The 21016-nt window shown below is 33.1% G+C and overlaps 2 protein-coding genes across 3 annotated transcripts; both read right to left on the bottom strand.

Moving 5' to 3' along the window:
* LOC130647308 (uncharacterized) lies at positions 1-13362 on the bottom strand. 2 transcript variants are annotated; one of them, XM_057453119.1, is made up of 11 exons: positions 12434-13362; positions 11468-11527; positions 4653-4753; positions 4507-4572; positions 4171-4292; positions 3654-3717; positions 2783-2848; positions 2363-2482; positions 1983-2102; positions 1699-1783; positions 1-1526 (listed from the first exon to the last, which is right to left on the bottom strand). In XM_057453119.1, the coding sequence occupies exons 1-11, from the start codon at positions 12600-12602 to the stop codon at positions 469-471; spliced, it is 2031 nt and encodes a 676-aa protein (XP_057309102.1). In that variant the 5' UTR covers positions 12603-13362; the 3' UTR covers positions 1-468. The 2 variants fall into 2 exon arrangements, with proteins under 2 accessions (XP_057309102.1, XP_057309094.1); XM_057453111.1 differs by having other exon boundaries at positions 11468-11530.
* A 252-nt stretch (positions 13363-13614) lies between these two features.
* Positions 13615-19543, bottom strand: LOC130647323 (tRNA-uridine aminocarboxypropyltransferase 2-like). The gene is made up of 6 exons (XM_057453131.1): positions 19345-19543; positions 17812-17902; positions 16483-16648; positions 16153-16280; positions 15532-15660; positions 13615-14037 (listed from the first exon to the last, which is right to left on the bottom strand). Exons 1-6 carry the CDS (start codon positions 19428-19430, stop codon positions 13900-13902), a joined length of 738 nt encoding a protein of 245 aa, XP_057309114.1. The 5' UTR covers positions 19431-19543; the 3' UTR covers positions 13615-13899.
* Between the last annotated feature and the right edge of the window lie 1473 nt (positions 19544-21016).

Here is a 21016-nt window from a genome sequence, read left to right on the forward strand (position 1 = left end):
AAGATCTCTATTTCTTTCTATAAATTATGATTCTAAATAGTAATAAAATTCTTCACATACCCATCCTTCTTCAGCTTTAACTTCTGTTCGAATCAAATTTAAGATGATCACTGAACGACATTTTTTTCAGAAAGAGAAAATACAAAAACAAACGTAGTTTTTGAAAATTAGCTCATCAAGCTCTTAATTTTTCGAAAAAGCGTAAAAAATTTCTTGTTCAGAAATTTCCTATTTTCGCAACATCACGGTCAAGAAAAGTCGGCGAAAAAAAACATGGTCAGCAAAATAAGCATAATATAAGTGACATCTAAAAATTTCAACACATTTTCTACAAATTTTAAAATAAAGTGTTTGTGGGATGAAGTGTTTATTTACTGTTGCAAATCTGTGAAAGTGAGATCAAGCTAGCCTTACACATTTTTAACGGATACCTTGCTAAATAATAAGCTATGCCTAGTATGGGAGGAATTACTTTACAGACTTTTTTTTTCCTGACTGCTTCTTATTACTTTTTTTGCCACCTCTGTTCTCATTCTCGTTTATTTTCGTCCTGTCACAGTCACCAGACTTTAATGGCTTTTTCTTAGCGCCCTTCTTCGTAACTACCGTCCATTCACCCTCCGCTTCAACTTTTTTATCTTTATTAGCAATTTCAAAGGAAGTCGGATTTTTCACTTTCCCGACATCTCCAGATGTAGCGTCTTTTCTAACATCGTCGGCTTTGCTGCTCCTTTTCACTCCCCCGACATCTCCGGATGTAGCGTCTTTTCTAACATCGTCGACTTTGCTGCACTCTTTCCTTTCACTGATAACTGGAGATGTCGTATATCTTCTTTTACTAACAACTGAGGATGTTTTCTCTTTTCTAACATCGTCGACTTTGCTGTCCGCTTTACTTTCATCGAAAACTGCAGATGTCGCGTCTTTTCTAACATCGTCGACTTTGCTGTTCGTTTTCCCTTCAGCGACAACTGGAGATGTCGCGTCTTTTTTACCATCGTCCACTTTGCTGCTCTCTTTCCCTTCACCGACAACTGGACATGTCGCGTCTTTTCTAACATCGTCGACTTTGTTGTTTATTAGTTTCTTTTCACATGTATCTGGGATAGCGCGTTCAGAAATCGTCCGGGGCACACCCGGACTACATTTGTCATCAATCCGCTTCTTAACATTGTTGCAGTCCGCTGCTTTCATGGAAATTGTTTTGCAAACAGTTGCATAGCTGCGTTTTTGTCCACGAGAAGAGGAAACAGTAGTCTGGCTGTTTGCCTTATTGTTGACGTCAGCACCTTTTCTTGTCAGAACTCTACTTTGTCGAACATTTTCTTTGTCAATCTCCTGCTGATGTACATCATGTCTCTTCGCCGTCAACTTACCCTTACTCGCGTCTTGACGTGGATTCTGCATCTTCTGTCTGTCGACACTCCCGTCTTGACGTTGACTCAATCGCTCGGATAGCTTTTCTTCGATAAACCGCCAAACAGAGTCAAAGGCTTTCCACGATGTTTCTTCGTGCACAGGAGTACCTTAAAAAAAGCACTGGCGATTAAACACAAACGCCTCAGAAGTTTTGGCGTATCAAAAATCATGTACCATGTTAAAGTTGCACAAAAATATTAATCTTACGAAGGAAACGTAAACCCATGCTACGGCGTCGTCATAATTTTCAACGATAGCGCTAAGCTTAAGTTATTATACCTGCTGACATTCTTACGCAGTCATCTTGACGGGAACCCAAACGTTCGTCTAGCGGTTCTCTGCTGGATACCCAGTTACACACTCTCTAAAAAAAATAAAACATGTAACATAGAAAAAGCTAAGATCAAGTGTGGGACAAACATTAAAAAAAAATTAAGAATACAGAAGCCCGATATCCTTCTTTTTTTCTTTTATAAAATATCTTGTGGATTCGAATTTCATTAAAAACGTGTGTTAATGCAGATCAAGACTCGTTAACCAGTCGTAACAGTGCACAAAATTACCTTGTTCATCCAATCGAAAAACTCTCTTTTCTCGCTTCCCATTGCACCCATGTAACCATGCACCGAATCTGTGAAGGCGACAGCAAAAGTTCTCTTTCTCATTTCCGGGTTGATTGCAGCCTGAACAAAACAGTAGGACAAATCAGTACTAATTTAGGGAAAAAAAATCGCAATCTAAAGCAATGATAAAAGTGAAAAAATTTCTGTATCGATTTGTTTTTACAAAAAGTCCTTAACTATTACTTTGTTAGTAGTTAAAAACATAAAAGATGCAATCTAAAACTCAGTAAAAAACGTATACAAAACCAATCCCATGATTGATGGAAAGGAAAATATGGGAAATTAGGACAAGTGAAATAATTTCCGTGATGGATACTAACTTCGTGTACAGTGATCACGCCGCCGTAACTATGAGCAACAATCGCCACGTGTTTAGCTTTCGATGAAGCTACGAAATGTTTCCACACATAATGAAAATGCTTCTCTGGTGTCTCGCTTCCCTGAAGAGAAGGAAGAGTTGAATTATTTTTATGTCGAAGCTTTTAAGCTTACCAAAAAGTCCAGTTATCATAATAGAGTGAAAAAAACTTTGTGCGACGATAAGTTAATTATCCTTTCCTGACTCTTATGTTTACACTTTACAAGTTCACAAATCAAATATAAAAAACGTGAACTACAATAAAAAACAAAATAACCCCCCTCGAAAAAATGTGTTCACCCATTACAAATCCCGTAAAATACGCAATCTTCTCTGACTCGCAAGAAAGAGATTTCAAAAAAAAGAAAAGGAAATTGGCTACCTGAATAGTATCTCCACGGTCATCATGATTCTGATTTGAATTTAATACAAGTACTCCAAAGTCAAGCTGAAATGATAAAACAAACCTTTATTAACCCTATACGGTCCGACAACATATAAAACATAAAATGCAGACCCCTCCTTTTAATAACTTTTTATAGGCTTGTGTAAATTGAATCAAACTTAGTACATCACAAAATAGTACATCACAAAAGGAACCAAATAGCAGTAATAAATTTTGCTATGTCAGCACTTTTTCTATGACGTCACCAAAAGCTTGAAATTTCTTCAAAATACCACTATCTGCTTAAATTTCAATTTTCACATTCTGTTTGAAGTTTCTGAAAGCCACATAGAAGTTATTTAACATATTTTCTGATTTTTAATTGCTCGTAAATTTTGCTGATTTTCGAGTAAAATTCGAAAAAATCGGGAAATCGGATGTCGCTGTCAGTATCGAAACGTACATAAAAATTCTAATAGATGAAAAAAAGTTGTGTTGTAAGATTTTATAGAGATATTTATGGTTAGCTTCAAGTAATAGCCACGGAGAGGTACAGGACTAAATATTTGGCATGCGAATGTCTAATAGATAAATATTAAAACTCAGTAAGTATCATAGCCATATAACATAGCAATAAGGAGTTATTAAACTTACGTTAAATAAAACAAAACAAAACAAAAGGAAAGAAGGAAATAGAATAAGAGGGGAGGGGACATAAAAAATGAAACCAAAGCGATCTAACAATAAAAATGAAAAGAGAAATGTTCATGATTCTTACACTATGATATAATTAGCCATATTTATAGAGGGATCACACGGTTTTGTCGTTATTTAATGAGATTTGATTAAATAAAAGCAATGGCCTCACTTGTTTAGCTTTCTGGATATAAGGTAGTTGACTTCCTTTATTGAGTGAATTGTTAATAATCAGTCTAAAAATTAAGAAGGTTTTCAAGTATATAATTTTTTTTTAAATTTTACTTTGCATACAATTTTAAAAGAATGAAGTTGTGGGCTGAGCTATTCCAAATTTTAGCCAAGAAGGTTCGTGTTCATACATTTTTTGTATTGCTAGATGTCTACACCTGGCAAATCTTTATCTTCCGTCGCATTTTCGGGTCAAATTTTTTTTCAGTTTTTTTCTTCATTTTAAAACCAGTTTTGCAGAAGATCCAAGAATAAGCAAACAATACTTAGGAAGACTCTTTTCAATATTTGTGGGGTCTCTTATAGCAATTTAACAACATATACAGCCAAAAAAATGATGATGTCAGCTTTTTCTTGTGTCATTTTTATGAAAAATTAATTAGTGAGTGATTATGAACAATTTTTTTCCTGCTTTAATAAAAATTTGCAGTAGTATTGTAATCGAACATTTTACATACCGACGCGACCATTGTCCAGCGCGAACTACACCACTACCGTGTACAAGCAGAAGCAATTTTTCTGCTTTTTTATAACCAGTTGATGCGAAGATGAAACCTCTGCTACCTTTTTTACCATCAATCTAAATAAAAATAACAAAATCACTCGGATGCTTAGAACATGTAGATATCACCGTCCCTCGTCCTTTAGTTTTCTCCACATTCTCCACACCCTTCTCCCTCAACCTCCCTTCCCTTTACTACTTACTTAATCTTTCTTTAAGTCTTGATCCACCTCTCCTTTTATCCTTCCCTTCATCTACCAGCTTCAAAACTACGAAAGGAAGTTATACTAACCGGTATGGTTATTCGTTGCAACTTTGCTTCTTTTTCCAAAAGTTGAAATATATGTTTATCTACAACCTAAAGAAAAACACACACATATCACGTGACTCTGCAGTATACAAACAAATTACCATTGATCTGTTTTACATTTGACTTACATTTCCTAAACGTTCGTATCTCAATTGATTTTCTCTTTGTGATGAATATACTTGAAAGATAAACCCTTTGCCACTACCATCAAGATTTTTTAATACGCCATCTAAATTATACAAAATAAAATTGAAATATACATCTCCACGACGTAATATGGTACGATCGTATCGTACGATCATAAACTTACACCAAGGGAAATCAATTATCAGAAAAAAGAAATAATGGCATAGACGCAATATTTCTATTGAGAATTGGATTGGCCAAAGCGTCGTGAAGTGCTTATTATATTAACCAAAAAATGATATTTTAACTTATAGCAGTACCAGATGAAAAAGTTCTTAATTAAAATTGACAAGTTCAAAAGGATATGTTCATTATTGTCAATCAAGCCATATTAAAGTGGCAATAACCTATTTGTTTTTCTTATCGAAAACGATGCGGCATTCGGTGAAAAGACGAAGATTCCAGTACCGGATTTTCTGCGTTTGGTCGAACTTGTTCTAACCAAAACATGGTATCTATTTAATAAGAACTTCTACACTCAAACAGATGGGGTTGCCATGGGAGGCCCTGCATCATCAGTAGTTGCAGAAATATACATGCAAGCACACGAGACAACAGCATTAGTCACATCAGACAGAGGTCCAAAGGTTTGGAAAAGATTTGTTGACGACGTATTCGCCATAATCAAAAGATCTCATCTAGAAGAGTTCCATGAACACATCAACGGCCTACATCGACAAATCAAATTTACTGTTGAGCTTGAACACGATGGAAGTATCGCTTTTCTGGACACTTTGGTCAAGCGCAAAAATGGTTCCATTTCAGTCTCAGTGTATCGTAAACCAACACAAACACTGACCAGTACCTTAACTTCGAATCAAACCATCAGAAATCTTGCAAAGAAAGTGTTATATCTTCATTACTGAATCGTGCCAACAGCGTAGTCAGTGACAAACAGGAGAGGAAAGAAGAAATTCGACGTGTAAGAAATGCATTAATCGCAAATGGATACAGTCACAAAGTCATCACGCAAGTAGAAAATAAAATGAAGAGAAGATGCAACGGAGACAACAAGGAAACATCAGAGGAATTTATCGCATCAGCATTCCTACCCTTCGTACCAGGTACCAGCGAGATCCTTCGTCGAGTCTTAGGACAACACAAGATCAAATGTATTCTTAACTCTAAAGACACCCTAAGAAGCACTTTGTCTAAACCAAAAAAAAAAATAAACCTGGAAGAACAAAGCAATGTTGTTTACGAAATCCCGTGTAAAGATTGTGATGCAGTGTATATAGGCGAAAAAAAAAGAAATTTTAAGCAACGAGTACAAGAACATATGCGCGCAGTGAAAAACGGAGATGTAAAGAAAAACGAAATTGCGGACCACAGCTGGAGCAGAAGTCATCAGTTTAATTGGGATGAGAAGAAAATCATTGACAGAGAATCCAGAAAAACGGCCAGAAAGATTAAAGAAACCATCAACAGTGTAGAACGTAACAAACACATAAACAGCATCTCGCATCAACTGCCTGAGATTTAGTTACCAGCCCTACAGAAGAAGTAGTTACCTACATCTAGGTCCGAAAATGTTAATTACCGTAATTAACTGTAATTATCAGCTCGTTTCTGATTGGTTAATTCTTATGAATTTCGATCCTCTGCAATTATATAAATACATGCTCAACATCATTTTACTTTGCCTGATGATGGAAGAAGGATCTCCCGAAACGTCGCCTACTAAACTATCATGTTCAAGAAATGATAAACTTTCCACAGTAATATGAATACTGAACAGACAAACCTAAATAATAGTGTTCAATAACCTATTTGTAGCTGTTGTACTATTATGGATATGTTTTATGGCGATAAATTTTGTTTACTATTGCTTAAAAACATGAACCTAATATGTATGAAATCGATTTTGACTTATCATTTAAATTGCCGAGTCTGCAAAAGTATAATAAACAAGAAAAAAATCAGCTTTACGAGCTCCAACTTTTTGCAACCTCTCTCTTCAACTTGTTCTCACTTGAGCTTTGGTTTAACCATGATGAAAGGGTGTGGCGCAGTGCTTTTGTTTTTAAAGGGGACCCGAGGTATAAAATGATGTCGGCTTTTATTACAGAGCTTAAAAAGGTGGTTAACAAGAACTTTGATATTTTTTAAAAAAACTCTTTTTGTTCTCAAGATATTTGCATGTAAAGAATTTCAGATTTAATTATGCTGCATAAATTATGATGTCACATTTAAGTAATGGCAAATTTTGACATTTTCTGTCATCGGTAATTCTAGACTTGTTAAGAGATGTGCATTCAAGCTTTATCAATGCATAGACCTTATAAAGGTGAATTGATTACATATATTATTTGGCCAAAATGACATTTGTTTGCTAGATCCAGAAATTTTTATGGACGATTCAATAACTCAAGATCTGCAATATTTACTCACATAATTTGATTGCAAACCGACATGCAGATATCAAGTTATGGTGTCGTCAGCAAAAAATTAAGAGGCCTGGGACGAGCAAGTAAGTGTTGAAATTAAATACTTGGAATATTGACAGTATTTGCACACACCATATCATCACCATATGTCATATCAACTATGCCTGAAGATTTTAAAGAGAAAACGAAAATCTAATCAATAGCTGGAGCTTACACAGGTCTCTCATTGATAACAGTAACATTTACATATATCTTGTATATATTATACTGACGTAGATAAACCTGTATAAAGATGAATAATAATAATAAAAATAACACAGCGAATTACAAAGTAGATCTTCATAATTTTCTGCGTTACGCGCCATTTTTGTTGTTATTAGCGTTTCTCTTTAATACACTAATTCAACCTTTTTTGATTACGTAGTCGCGGCCTGGACTCCATAAGTGGGGGTCAAAATGAATGAGGCCCGCAATTTAACTTGAGACAACGAATTATAAACATCAGATATTCAACAATTAGAAAGTAATTAAATGGATTATGACTTAATAGAAAAAATGAAAGTAGAAGAACTTCAGGATTACTTAAGAGTTCGAGGGCTGTTATTAAATGGAAGGAAAAAGGAACTTGTAGCACGAGTGTTTTCGGCTATGGAGAGAAACACATAGTCTATAAAAACTGCAACAGAAGTAGAGCATCCGCTTAGTATCGAATACAAGACGAAATTAAAATTTGACAGCTCCCTATAAAATTCCACATGAGTGAATCACTTAAGACAGAGAAGGAGCAAACGAAACCACAAGATTCAATCAGCATAGATGACATAATTCTTATGTCATCAAATAAATCAGAATTTATTGAACATATGAAAAACATGGTTAAAAGGAGTCAGTCAAAAGAAATTGAGATAATAACACGTGGACAAGCTGCTAATAAAAACTGGTTTTTATTTCGAAAAGCAGTAATTACTGCATCTAAAGCATATGTGCTATCCAAAATGAAGCGAGTGGCCAAGGGTGGCGGTGAATATATTGATATGTGGGCACTTAACCTAAAAGTTTCTGGTTTAACATTTGTGGACCCTAACATACCAGCCCTTAAGTACGGTCGTACAATGGAAAGCGATACCGTGAATACATTTTACAGCATATTCAAATCAGATCATAAGGATGTGGTATTTTCCGAATGTGGTTTGTATTTGGACAGTGAGATACCATTTATAGATGGAAGTCAAGACAGAATAATTAGTTGTTCTTGCTGTTCGCAACCATGCTTAGAAATTAAGTGCCCTTATTCAATTAATCACTTATCGCCAACTGCCCCAGATGCAAATTTACCATATTTGAGTAAAGATGAAAATGGTGTGCTTCACTTAAAAAAACACACACAAATACTTTACGCAGTGTCAGATACAAATGTTGGTAACTGGACTAAAATTTTCTTACTTTGTTGTATGGACACCACGTGGAATAGTTGTTGACAAAATTGTTTTTGATGAGAATTTATGGAGTGATTGGAGAAAAAAGCCGATAGAGTACTATAATAATTTTTATTTAAAAAATGTTTTTAATGAACCCTAAACCTGTAAAAAAAATTAAAAGAGAAGAAAAAATAACAATATTATGTTCATTTCTTCAATTACGTCTGCCATATATTTAAAAATAACGCGCCGGAACCAAAAGATGTAACAACAATGTTTCTTTAAAAATTTGATTGGTTAAAATGAAAATATTCTGCAAATTGATTGGCTATTGCTTCTGCTTCCGTGTTTAACGCCGGGTTCTGGCAGTAAATAATTGTACATTTTTTAGCTAGCAGAGTGGTTGAATTTGAATTTTTATGGCATTTCATTCGCGTTTAATATACAGCTTTTGATGTATCCTCATGGGCACCTGATAAAAGTAGCACCACTTGATTAACTTTTTGCTTAGCTAAAACAGTACCGGGTGAACAAACATAGGCAAAAAAATATTGTAGAAATATTTGTTTTAATTTTAGAATATATTTACAAAAAAAATCTTTACCAATACGATAAAACAATATGATCAGCATGCCGCAACATAGTTATTGGTAATGTCCCTTTTAAAATCCTCGGTTTATTGCTCGTTCCACATGAATTCTAAGGTTTGCAACATCTTTTGTTTTACGACTATATGCACTGGTCATTTGGCTCTTCCATCGTGCACCAGGAGGAACAACTAGCTTACAAAATCTCAATAATAATTCCTCCTGTATTTGAAAGCCCCTATTTGCCATAACTTCATCACCTCGCTCTAAAAGTTTATAAAAACCACTGTCCTTTGTTATAAATTTATCACTTGAACGACCACCATAGCAGTTTGACAAAAATGAAATAAAGCCAGTAGGTTATATACCAATCAAGAACTTTAGGGTGTTATGATGCTTATAATCAGACCAAGTACATGCTTGATTTAATAAAGATTAAGGTCGTTCAATAAAAACCTCTGCATAATCCAATATCACACAACATTTTGAATAGCCAGCCTTGACGAATACTTCTGGCAGATTGTCACGGATACTTTCTCTTGGTAAACAAACGACCAAAGCTCTGCCTAAAATCAAACTGATCACTTTGATCCATGTTGTAAAAACACTGGATGCTAATCCTGTTGAAATACCAAAACGGTCTGCAACATCTTCAATCGCAATAATGTCAATAAAAATTCGTCGGTGTCAATTTTTTTAATGCAGTTTTTTGGCTTTGCATGATTGTATTTGTTACTTAGTGCTTGCTTTGGACCTCTCCAGTACCTCAAATTTGATAAATATGGCTCGAGAAGAATAAAGATTGCATTAAATAAAGCAATGGTGGTGAATTCTGTGTAAAAATTCATCTTCTCGTCATTCTTTATTTTTCGCCATGTGAATGTCGAACTTTGCTATTAAACATCTTTTCTCGAGATAACGTATGGCTTCGTAGTGTAAGGGAGTTTATTTTGGATACTAAAGAATTTATTAGCTTTTGTTTACCAGTGCATCCACCACAGCTTATAGAAGTAGGAGTTTTAAAATAGCTGTGTTCGAATGGTGGAGTAAACAAGCCATCAGCATCACCATCAATATCAGATGTGGAAGAGTTACACTGATTTTCCATACCTGATGAACACAGTTTTAATTTTTTTGGAGGTAAAGGTTATCGACATAATTCTCCTCTTCTTGGTTTTCTAATTAGAGTTTCATAACCCAATAGGATCTGGATTTGCAGCTGTTGGGACACCATCAACAAAGTGTATAGAGCACACACGATCACTTGATTTTGGTTCCCATTGTGATTTGTCTTTTTTTTCCTCGTTTCATTGCATTAGTCTATTTATCCCTTTGCTCCTTGTATCGAATACTTGGGAAACAGTACATTTTAAAAGGTCGGTCACAACCACATTGTTCATGTTTAACATTTTCATGTACCTCACATAACTGCTCCTTCCATTTCTTGATTTTCTTAGTGTTGTTAAAGCAACTTACAACAGCGCAATTTACGTTAGGCATAATTAAATTTATTTTTATTATATTTTGTTTTTAAAGACTGTAAAAATGTGATGTTTATACTTTGTTTTCTCAAGTTAAGTGGCAGAATCCGTAAGGGAGCTCAATTACCGTCCCCCCTTCATGGTGCCCAGGCCCTTTCTCTAACGCAATTTCATAATGGCGGGCTATATGTTGAAATGGTGTGTAGTTACGTTATCCCGTTCTGTATAATTTTACAAGTGTGTAGCAATAGAACTATATTCCAGAGAATTATCCATATTTTTAGCGAAAGAATTGTTGAAATTGAATATTTTGGGTGAAAGATAATAATAGTAACCTAGATATAAAATCTTGACAGGTGTGTTACAGTACAAAATATATGGATATTTATATTCTCAAAGTGACTTTTGATATTAAAAAGATTCAGTTTAAAAACCTTTATATTAGCTACCAACTCAGAAAGAATTGGAAAAACTTTAAACAATTAACTGATGTGTTGTTTAACTTGGCTCAACAATAATCAACAAATTATGTCGATCGCGAAGGTTATTTCTCGCGAAAGATTGCAAGAGACATTTGGTGAAATCTATTTACCTTGATCTTTTGTCTGCCAAGATTTTTTGACCCGCAAACGTTTGCTCCGTGAAAGTGCCACACCTTAAAGAACTTTTTATAGTTGCTTTCATATATTTCATATATTAAGGAGTTGTAAGAGCTGCGTCAGAATGTGCCATTCGGCTACTGGCTTCTTTTATCAGAAAAAATGACTTTGAACTGTAATCTTTACGTCCCATTTAGATAATTAATACACTATCCTATCCACCTCCTTGCGAGAAGAATATCCTTTTTAACAAAACATAAAATCATGAAAAACATAAAGTATAACCTTTATCAAAATAGTATCCGAAATCTTCCAACTTTTCCATGCTTTTCTCCATAGTTGATCCTACTAGAAAAAAGTAAAAACTCTATTTAAGCTGTGTGTTAACAAAAATTGGGATTTTAGACCCCTTGAGATGAATTCTAATTTTGACCATTCCTAACATTATTTGGGAATATTTAATGAAATTACCTTAAAACTGTCCTATATTTATACTAACCGCTAACGTTTATCTGGTCAGTGCGGGGAAATAACAAGGTTGTGACGGTATGAAAGGGAGAAAAAATGGGATGAAAGAGAGATAAAATGATATGAAAGGAAATAAAATGTCATGAAAGGGAAATAAAATGTCATGAAAGGGAGATAAAATGTCGTGAAAGGGAAATAAAATGGTATGAAATGGAGATAAAATGTCATGAAAGGGAGATAAAATGTCATGAAAGGGAGATAAAATATCATGAAAAGGAAATAAAATGGTATGAAAGGGAGATAAAATGTCATGATAGGAAAATAAAATGACATGAAAGGGAGATAATTGGTCTAAAAGGGAGATAAAATGGTATAAAAGGGAGATAAAATGGTAAAAAAGGGAGATAAAATGGTCTAAAATGGAGATAAAATGGTCAAAAAGGGAGATAAAATGGTATAAAAGGGAGATAAAATGGTCAAAAAGGGAGATAAAATGGTCTAAAATGGAGATAAAATGGTCAAAAATGGAGATAAAATGGTCAAAAAGGGAGATAAAATGGTATAAAAGGGAGATAAAATGGTCAAAAAGGGAGATAAAATGGTCTAAAATGGAGATAAAATGGTCAAAAAGGGAGATAAAATGGTATAAAAGGGAGATAAAATGGTATAAAAGGGAGATGATATGAAGCACATCGTGGTAACATTTCATGAACATTAATAACAAAAAAAGAGCGGAGGATTACTACGTACTTCTGTATAATCAAATGAATTGTTATTACGTACCTGTTTTTCCCTTGATCCAGCTTAATATTGACATCTGTAAAATTAGAGAGTACATATATTCATACTTGATCAACTGGTTAAAGATTCTCTTTCTATTTCGCTGTTGTTTTATTTTCACATGTTCTAGAATAATAAAAAATAAGTACAATCTGTAGCATTCAAATTTCATATTTTCGTGGTATTAAAGTTTTCTGTTGTTTGATTTCATACTGAGAAAGGAACCTGCACAATTCTTTCTTGGTACAATTTAATTTATTAAAGGAAACACTGGTTATTAGTATTTATAAAAGTTAGTTAAGGTTGATTTCGTTACCCAAGTTATCAACAATAATAAATTTTCAACATTCAATTTTAATCAATTTAATCTTAGAAATAAATAACAGTTTAAGCTTCGGTTTGCACACTTCTGTACACATTAAATAAAATTTGATTTTTCCACATTTTTCGCTAAAATAAAGGTACACAAACTTTGAGGAGGTCTAAAATGGAAATCATTTCCTTTAGTATAACTAAATTTTTCTGAAACCCGAAAAAAAAAAAAAAAAAAAAGCTTATATAACAACAATGTCTTTTCGCCAATTATTTTTAAAAATATTACCCCTGATTGATTTCCAGCATCTTGATTTAATATTAAATAATTGTTCGCAGAAATCTAGGCAGTGTAATGCTGGTGAAGAGTCTCACAAGTGAAATTCTTGTTAGATAAAATACAATAAAATATCAACGTTAACAACACTCCTCAAAAAAGTTAAAATTAAAAATTAAAACATTGAAAAGATCTTTTTTAAGATGAAAATCTTTGAAACATTTAAAGTTTAAGAATCCACGTTTTTTAAACAAATTAAATCAAATTACACCAAATCCTTAAGAAAATGCCTATACTTAAACATGTGGTGTATATTTGGGCGCAAAACTTATAGTACTGACACTTAATGTAGCCACTTTTTACGTAACTCCACAAACACTCTATTGAAGTGCCTCACCAAAAATACTTGTTATATATGTCACTAGATGTAGCACCAGCAACATTCCACTGCCAGTAAAGGATTTTAAAAATTCACTAGATGTATAAATAACGTTAATGGTCAAATATTTCCTAAAATATGTTTTTGAAAAGAAACAAATTGTTAACTTAAAGTCATCGTCACATTACATCAACTACAGAACTGAAAAAACAGCGATGCAAAATTGTTATATTGTTCAAAATGAAGAATCAGGCCATAATAATTCTTTCCACATGTATAACTTTGTCTATCAAAGTATATATAAAAAAAGAAAATGTAAAAAAAAAACGTTACACAGGATTTTGTTCATCCTAGTATTCCATAAAAAAGTATTTTTTTCTTTGGTAGCACATTCTACGTTCATCAAAACCACGTAATAACTTCCAATTGCATTCATTTCTTCTCAACACATAAATTTGTGTCATGCTCAGAAACTAACTCGGACTCAATCACCACAGGTGGTCATTTAATCATATCCTTGCGATTATCAAAGCACTTGTATTTTATTCCTAATTTGGCAAGTTCTTCCTTGCTTTGATGAACTTGCGCTCCATGATTTATCTGAAAGTCACACAAGGCTTTCAGCGGTTTACGTGCAACCTAAAGAATTAATCAATAAAGCAATAAATAAATAAGCATGGCAACCCAACCTTTGACAAAAGTTAAGAATATTATGTTTAGTAGTTCCTTATGCGAAGAGTAAGTTTATGTATGTGAGTTTATGTACACGGTTTTACATTCATATGTGCAGTCCCTGAGAGGGTGTACACATGAAATTTGGTAATTATACAGAAGTATTTCTACGAAATGTTTACAAATAGATGATAACTATAAGGTTGTTTGATGTTCTTTAGCAGAAAGTTTTAGCTTCTCTATTCAGTTAACATTTAGTATTTACCTAACAAGTTAATGAGTCAAGTTTAAATACTGAGCACTCATTTCCATACAGCGAATTTTCTCTGATTTCTTTTCTCTTATTATTCATATACTTTGATAGGCAAAGTGATACAATATGAATGTATTTCTCACATACTAGTTGTAAGACTGTGGAAAAATCCACAGGAATTCCAGAGTTTAGAAAAATCGACATGTATTCCCTCAGCACTACTTGAAGCTACCATCTATGGCTTACTGACGGAGAGTCAGGTATTTTGAGAAAGGAAAAAATAGTAAAACTTTTATACAAAATATAGATGTGTCTCTTTTGTTTAAACAATTATATATTATTAATTTCCATGCATAACGTTTTTCATATAATTTTTGTACAAAGTTTCACGCACTGACAAACTTGTTGCTTAAATGCACAAAGTATGTATGCACAAAGAATAGTATGAATAAGGTTAGCTAACAGGATAAGAATTAAGTCAAAACAAGGGACCATCAACATATAAGTTTATCCCTGTTACTGGCATTTTGACAAGAAGGAGGCAGTGATTTACTCGTACCAGGGCCTTTAAACTTTTTTCTCTCACTAACAAACATTGGATCTTCTTGTTAGTTTAAGAAACGAATTTGAAGGCAGTTTCTAACTGGCTTTATGGCTAAATTTTAATGCAAAGCAACTTAAGTAAATCTAAAGTTACAAAGCAATCAACAAAATATGAGTAAACTAGCAGCATTTTAATTTTTTATTATATTTCAGAATTATATAACAGACAAATGAGAGAATCTTCAGCTGTCTTTTACCAAAGCTAAGCAGTGCAATGTTACAAATCAACGCAAAATATAGATGAGTTGCACCATGATCTAATGTTGTGATTTTGCATAAGGAGCAATAGAAATATGCATGCGCACATGCACAGTCAAAATTATAAACAATAGACCACAATGCTCAAAGTGAAAAAAAAGACTGACGGTAAAACTGGTAGTCCGTCGGCAAAAAGGTGATAAAATAGTTGAGAAAGAAACAATTTCAGTACATTTTTAATCTCGTAAATATTCCTAAAAATCTATATGTGCATAATGGAACTTTGGAAACATCCTAACTTATCTATATAATGTTGGCTTTTGTGACAGTTACATGGATTTCTCAATGTTAGTTACTAATATACATATATACAGAATAGGACTTTAATTAAATACCAAAACACAAACCTCAATTAATTCTTGTTTGTTTTCAATTTGGCCAAGTGCAATAGCTACAGCTTCCAATGTAGAAACACTGTCATTGTTAGGTTGGGTTTTTATCACAAACTCACTTTTCCAATGACCAGCTAATTTAACCTTGAAAACAAAAAACAAAATTGAACAAAACTTCTGAACGATTAATTTGCATGCAGTAAAAATGCTTTTGCAGATATAGCTTAAGCGTGAAATGAAGTATTTTTTTTCTTCACATTCTGCACCAATAGTTACCAATAAATATCAAGTCATTCGGTCATAAAGTTCTGTATATATAATTGTATTACTTACATGAATAAGATCAAAGAAAATTTTTAGTTTCTTTTAAAACATAAAAAATTCTAATGCAGTTTGTAACAGTTTCAGAATAATACTGATGCAAAATCATAATGGCAGCATTTTTTTCTATTAAGGAAATACTGTGTAAAATGTTTGACAGTATTGCCAAGTGACTTCTATGACTCAATTTTCGAAATTTTGCAGATGGCATAGCATTACTTTAAAAAATAATATACCGGATCAAATTATTTTTTACAAGAACAGTGTTGCAATTACAAGAAGGATATATAAAAAAAAACACAACATCGTACCAACCTTTCGCATTGAATGAAGAAATTTGCAGTTATAGTAAATAGATTTTGCTTCTCTCCACGTTCCATCAAGAACAAACAAATCAATGGCTTCTGAGTTTGTCTCTCTAGCATATTCTTCAACAGTCACAGCTTTTGATGGTGGGAAAATAAGAAACTAATTAAAATATCAGAAATGGTTTACATAATCATATTAATTATAGAATTGTCTTGGTGTGCTAGAGTGAGTCCATCTTTTTAGATGAATTTCTTTCAATTTTGAACTGATTAAAACTGATAAAAATCAAATAGCACACGTGTCAGCATGATCCTTTGCTGTAAAAATATGACTTACCATCGGATGATGGGTATAACAATGCAGCATTTTGGCTGTCACGCAAAATATCATATAATGTTTTAAACTTTGTTTCTGGAAAGCGACGACCACGATATATGATACCTTTATCCTTTGGTATACATTCTCGTAGCAATGGTACAGTGGTTAACAATCTCATATCTTGCTAAAAAAAATTATAATTTGCATATATTTTTAACACTTGTGGGCTTCAGTCACCAATCTGTCCTGAAAAATGGTATACCTTTACATTACACTTATCTCATTTGAAGCCTTGGATAACCACCCAGACAAATCTTCTTACCCTAATAATATAGCTTTACTTTTGAAAAAGATGCATTACAAGCAGATAAGCAGTATATCACTTGAATATTTGACCATAAAAGAGAACTGATGATGAAATAAAAAAACTTTATCATAATAATTACGACAGAAAGATTCTGTAATGAGCCATTGCCTGGATTGATAGTCAATAACAAACCCTGCATGTAACAGAAACTTTTTTAACATATGGTAGGCCAGAAAAATGAAATGTTTTAAATGATTCAATCCGTCTATTACTTAATTGGTTAAGTATCTATTCTTTTGGTTTTCATGGTGAAATTTGTGTTGCGTATGGTAATTATATGCTGTACATCATGATATAAGCCTGATGATGTGTGCTTTTCAAATGTATAAGGTTGTACTCTTTTTTATAAACAACGCCAAATTTGCTAAACAATTTGCATGGGGTAAATAAATGGTCGAAAATTAAACAATTTGTTTGGCCAATAATCGGTTAAATATATTCATGGTGCGAATTTTGAGTCCTAAAGTATAGTTTGTCAGAGATAAAACTCCTTGCAACTTTAACATACAGTGTTTTACTTAAGAATTCGACTTTAAATGTTAGTAAACTGACAAAGTTGATTAAAGAAAAAGGCAGAATGTGTTTTTTTTAAACTTAAAATGAAACAGAATATATATACATAATTTCATAGCTATAGAAGTAAGCTCTGAAATAAACAATTTGCCTCATATAATCTTACCCAGGTAAACAATTTTTAGGGTAAAGTGGAAAAGTGTATTAGGTTAATGTAGTGGTATATTTTATAACAAAATAGAAACTTATAATGGCGCTGAAAATCGCATGTAAAATTTACATGGAAATTGCATTTAAATTTAATTGCGACACAAATTTCGTCGCTTTTAAAAAACCTTTTGCAGCCAGTGCTGTACATAATGGAAAGAAGGAATAAGGTGTTACATACAGCTAAATAATTTACCAGGACAGATTAGTGACCAAAACCCTTAATTGGCAAGAAGAACTCTACACACAGAAAAACTTACTTCTCGAGGATGTTGCAGAATGTGAACTGTGGTTGAAATCTCAATTGGAGCATCTGGAAAGGTATAACAAACGCAAACTTTTTCTGGACGGCTATAATTAGAATTTTTGAACAAATATGCTTTTAATAAATCCACTTCTAGCCTTCATAAACAATATTATATGAATGCATGTTGGTTTATGAAACTTATAGATAAATTTACACAAAAAAATACATGTAATTTGTTAAAACAATAACATTTATATCCTCTTTTAAGACAGGCCATTCCTTGAGACGAGTGCGATCGCACGCGCACTCGCCCGCACACTCGTAAAAAAATTTATGAGTGCTTTTTATCGCACTCGTGAATTTTTTCTTTTTCTAAAATATTAGCTATAGAGTGATGAAAAAAGCTTTTGTGATATTTAAACGATCTACAACAATATTTTCGCTTTCTAGGATGCTGTTTTTACGATTTTTACACAATGTATGGCGATCTTTTCGCTATCCCGTATTGACTGATTACCGACTGATAGCCTTGTGGTAGAGCGTTCGCTTTCAGTGCGGGAGGTCTTGGGTTCAAACCCCGGCCGAGTCATGCCAGAGACTATAAAAGTGTGAATCTATCCTTTCTGCCTAGCGCTCAGCATGAGAATAGGATTGATATCTTAGGCGGTTGTCTAGTTGAGCGATTGCTGTGCTTCCACGACTTTCGTAGCTCAAATGGGAGCTTTAAATGCGCTAGGACCCCCTTCGCAGGACCCTCGTTGATAGCAGTACCAATAGGAACTGAAGAGGCTATCCTGGGTAAATAATAGTAATAATAATAAATAATGTTTAAATGATCTACATCGATCTCTGCGTTTTTACGATGCTGTGTTTATGATTTTTAAAAGATCTATGGCGATCTTTTCGCTGTCTACGATCCCGTTTTCCTGATTTTTAAACGATCTATGGCGATATTTTCGCTTTCTACGATGTTGTTTTTATAATTTTTAAACAATCCACATCGGTATTTTCACTTTATAAATTTGTAAAGAGATCAATTCAAAAAATATTATACGATTTGAAGCAATCGCGGAGGCGATTTCTTAGTATTCAAACATCATTTCTATACAGTTTAAATAACATATAATGTTATGGAAAACAAAAAAATAGTTAAGTGTGAAACACACTTGCAAATATTCACATCGAACTTTTAAATTTTGCTTACAAGTGCGATTTTTTGCACACCATAGCACTCGTAATTTTTTAGCTGGTGCTTTTTGTAGCTCTGGCATAGTTTTATTTAAGAAATGGCCTGTTAAGACACAAATATACATTAAGTTTTTTTTTGTGCAAACAAAATATATTCACACGGGTATACATACAACAATGGGACATGCAAATATTACACAAGACAATAAAAGCTTTCTTGTGTCAGACAATGCATACAAACGCAAAACTACATTCAAGTGACTGTAAATGTCACAGTACTTGGAAGTAGAAATAACGCAAAACAGTTTGTCAAGTTGTTTTTTTTAAAAAAGAATTTAAAAAACTTTCATCAACATACCCACACTTTTGACAGGAGAATCTTTTTGTGACATTACTTTCAACTTCTTCAAGTTCTTCAAATGGAAACGAAATATCATCATCCATCTTTTTTTAACTATTTTTGTTCGTCTTCTATTGACCAAACTAGTCCAAATAAAAAAATACCACAATGGAAGCATGTAAAGACATTGATTGGCTAAGGTATAATGTATATAGTTAAAAAATGAAGCAAGAAAACAATGACAAAGATCACCCATTTGAATGTAAAAAAGACACAACTTTATTTAACCATTGCGTTGTCTGTCCTGAAACAGGTGGGTTAACCCAGCTTTAAGAAACAAGTCACTTTTCCAGGCAAATCAATAGACTTAGACAATTAAACTTTGTAACTACTTCTGGGTCAAACAATATTCAAATGCAAATTAAATTTTAAGAATGTTGGTTAAGTATATTGATGTTGGCAATTCTGACGACGAGTTGGAGATCAGCAACTGTGGGACATTTGCTATGAATGTGGATCACTAACTAATCGAAAAATATGTTACTTATAAACAAATCTTTTCAAGTTCATAAAAATTATCTAAAAGAATAACACCTTGTTACTATGATGTATACTTTGATACATCAAGAGAGAGTCTTCCTGTCTTGTCACGTTAAAATGAATGGAAAGAAGAAATATTTAAAAGATAGTGATCCCTCTCCCGCACAGAGTTCCAAATATCTTAATACACAAGTTTTATTTATATATAGTATATATACAATATATGTGTGTTTTACTGAGGAACTAAGATGATTAATGGCCAATATCAAGACTTTGAGAGTTGTGGAACCTAAAACTTGACATGCAGGTGTCTTATAGATAAATATATATAAAGACCATTTCATGAGAGGCGTGTGATCACACACACACGTTCCTACATATGCATATTAGTGTAAATAAAAAAGCAATATGATCATAATCCTTTTACATGGTTTAATTAATTAATCAGGTTATTTTATTTCATGAGAATTATACTAAGTGCGTATATATACTTTCTGTATCAAAATATGTGCAATGCAATTGAGGTGAAAAATATACAAGCAGAAAATACTCTGTTCTCATCACGGCCCAGCCTTTATGACTGCTGTATTTTATATAAAAAAGATACGACTTATATATAATTAAAAAGTTACATTATATATCATATACTTTCATATACATTGACTTTAGTTTTAGGCCTGCAAAACAGCAAAAATGAAAGTGAAAGTGTGCTAGCTATATCCCCTAGCTATACCTTTACACGTGGTTGAATCTAAAGGTTTATAGTAACATTACAAAATTAAGAAAAAAAATTATAAGTTATTATACTGAGGTAAAACAGATGAATCACCAACATATTCTATAATTGTAAAAGTAGAGGATCTCTCTGTCCAAAACACACAGATAAGACACACCACACTCTCGAGCAAAGTAAGCCAACTAATTACTTTTCTGTCTGTTCCAAAGTTGTATTCATACTACAATCTTTAGGTATTTTAGGCAACCCGGTGTGAAAACCTGGGCTATCTGGCTGACGTCCCCTCGATAAAGTGAAGGGCATCATCGCACAAGGCTAGCACGGTTTATATGTAAAGAAGTTTATGTATTTAAAAATACACTAATTGGTTTAGGTAGCTAGCTAGAATGTTGTAATTTGAAAATTTTACTTCAT

Source organism: Hydractinia symbiolongicarpus, chromosome 1, assembly GCF_029227915.1.
Source record: "Hydractinia symbiolongicarpus strain clone_291-10 chromosome 1, HSymV2.1, whole genome shotgun sequence".
In the NCBI taxonomy this organism is placed as follows: domain Eukaryota; kingdom Metazoa; phylum Cnidaria; class Hydrozoa; order Anthoathecata; family Hydractiniidae; genus Hydractinia; species Hydractinia symbiolongicarpus.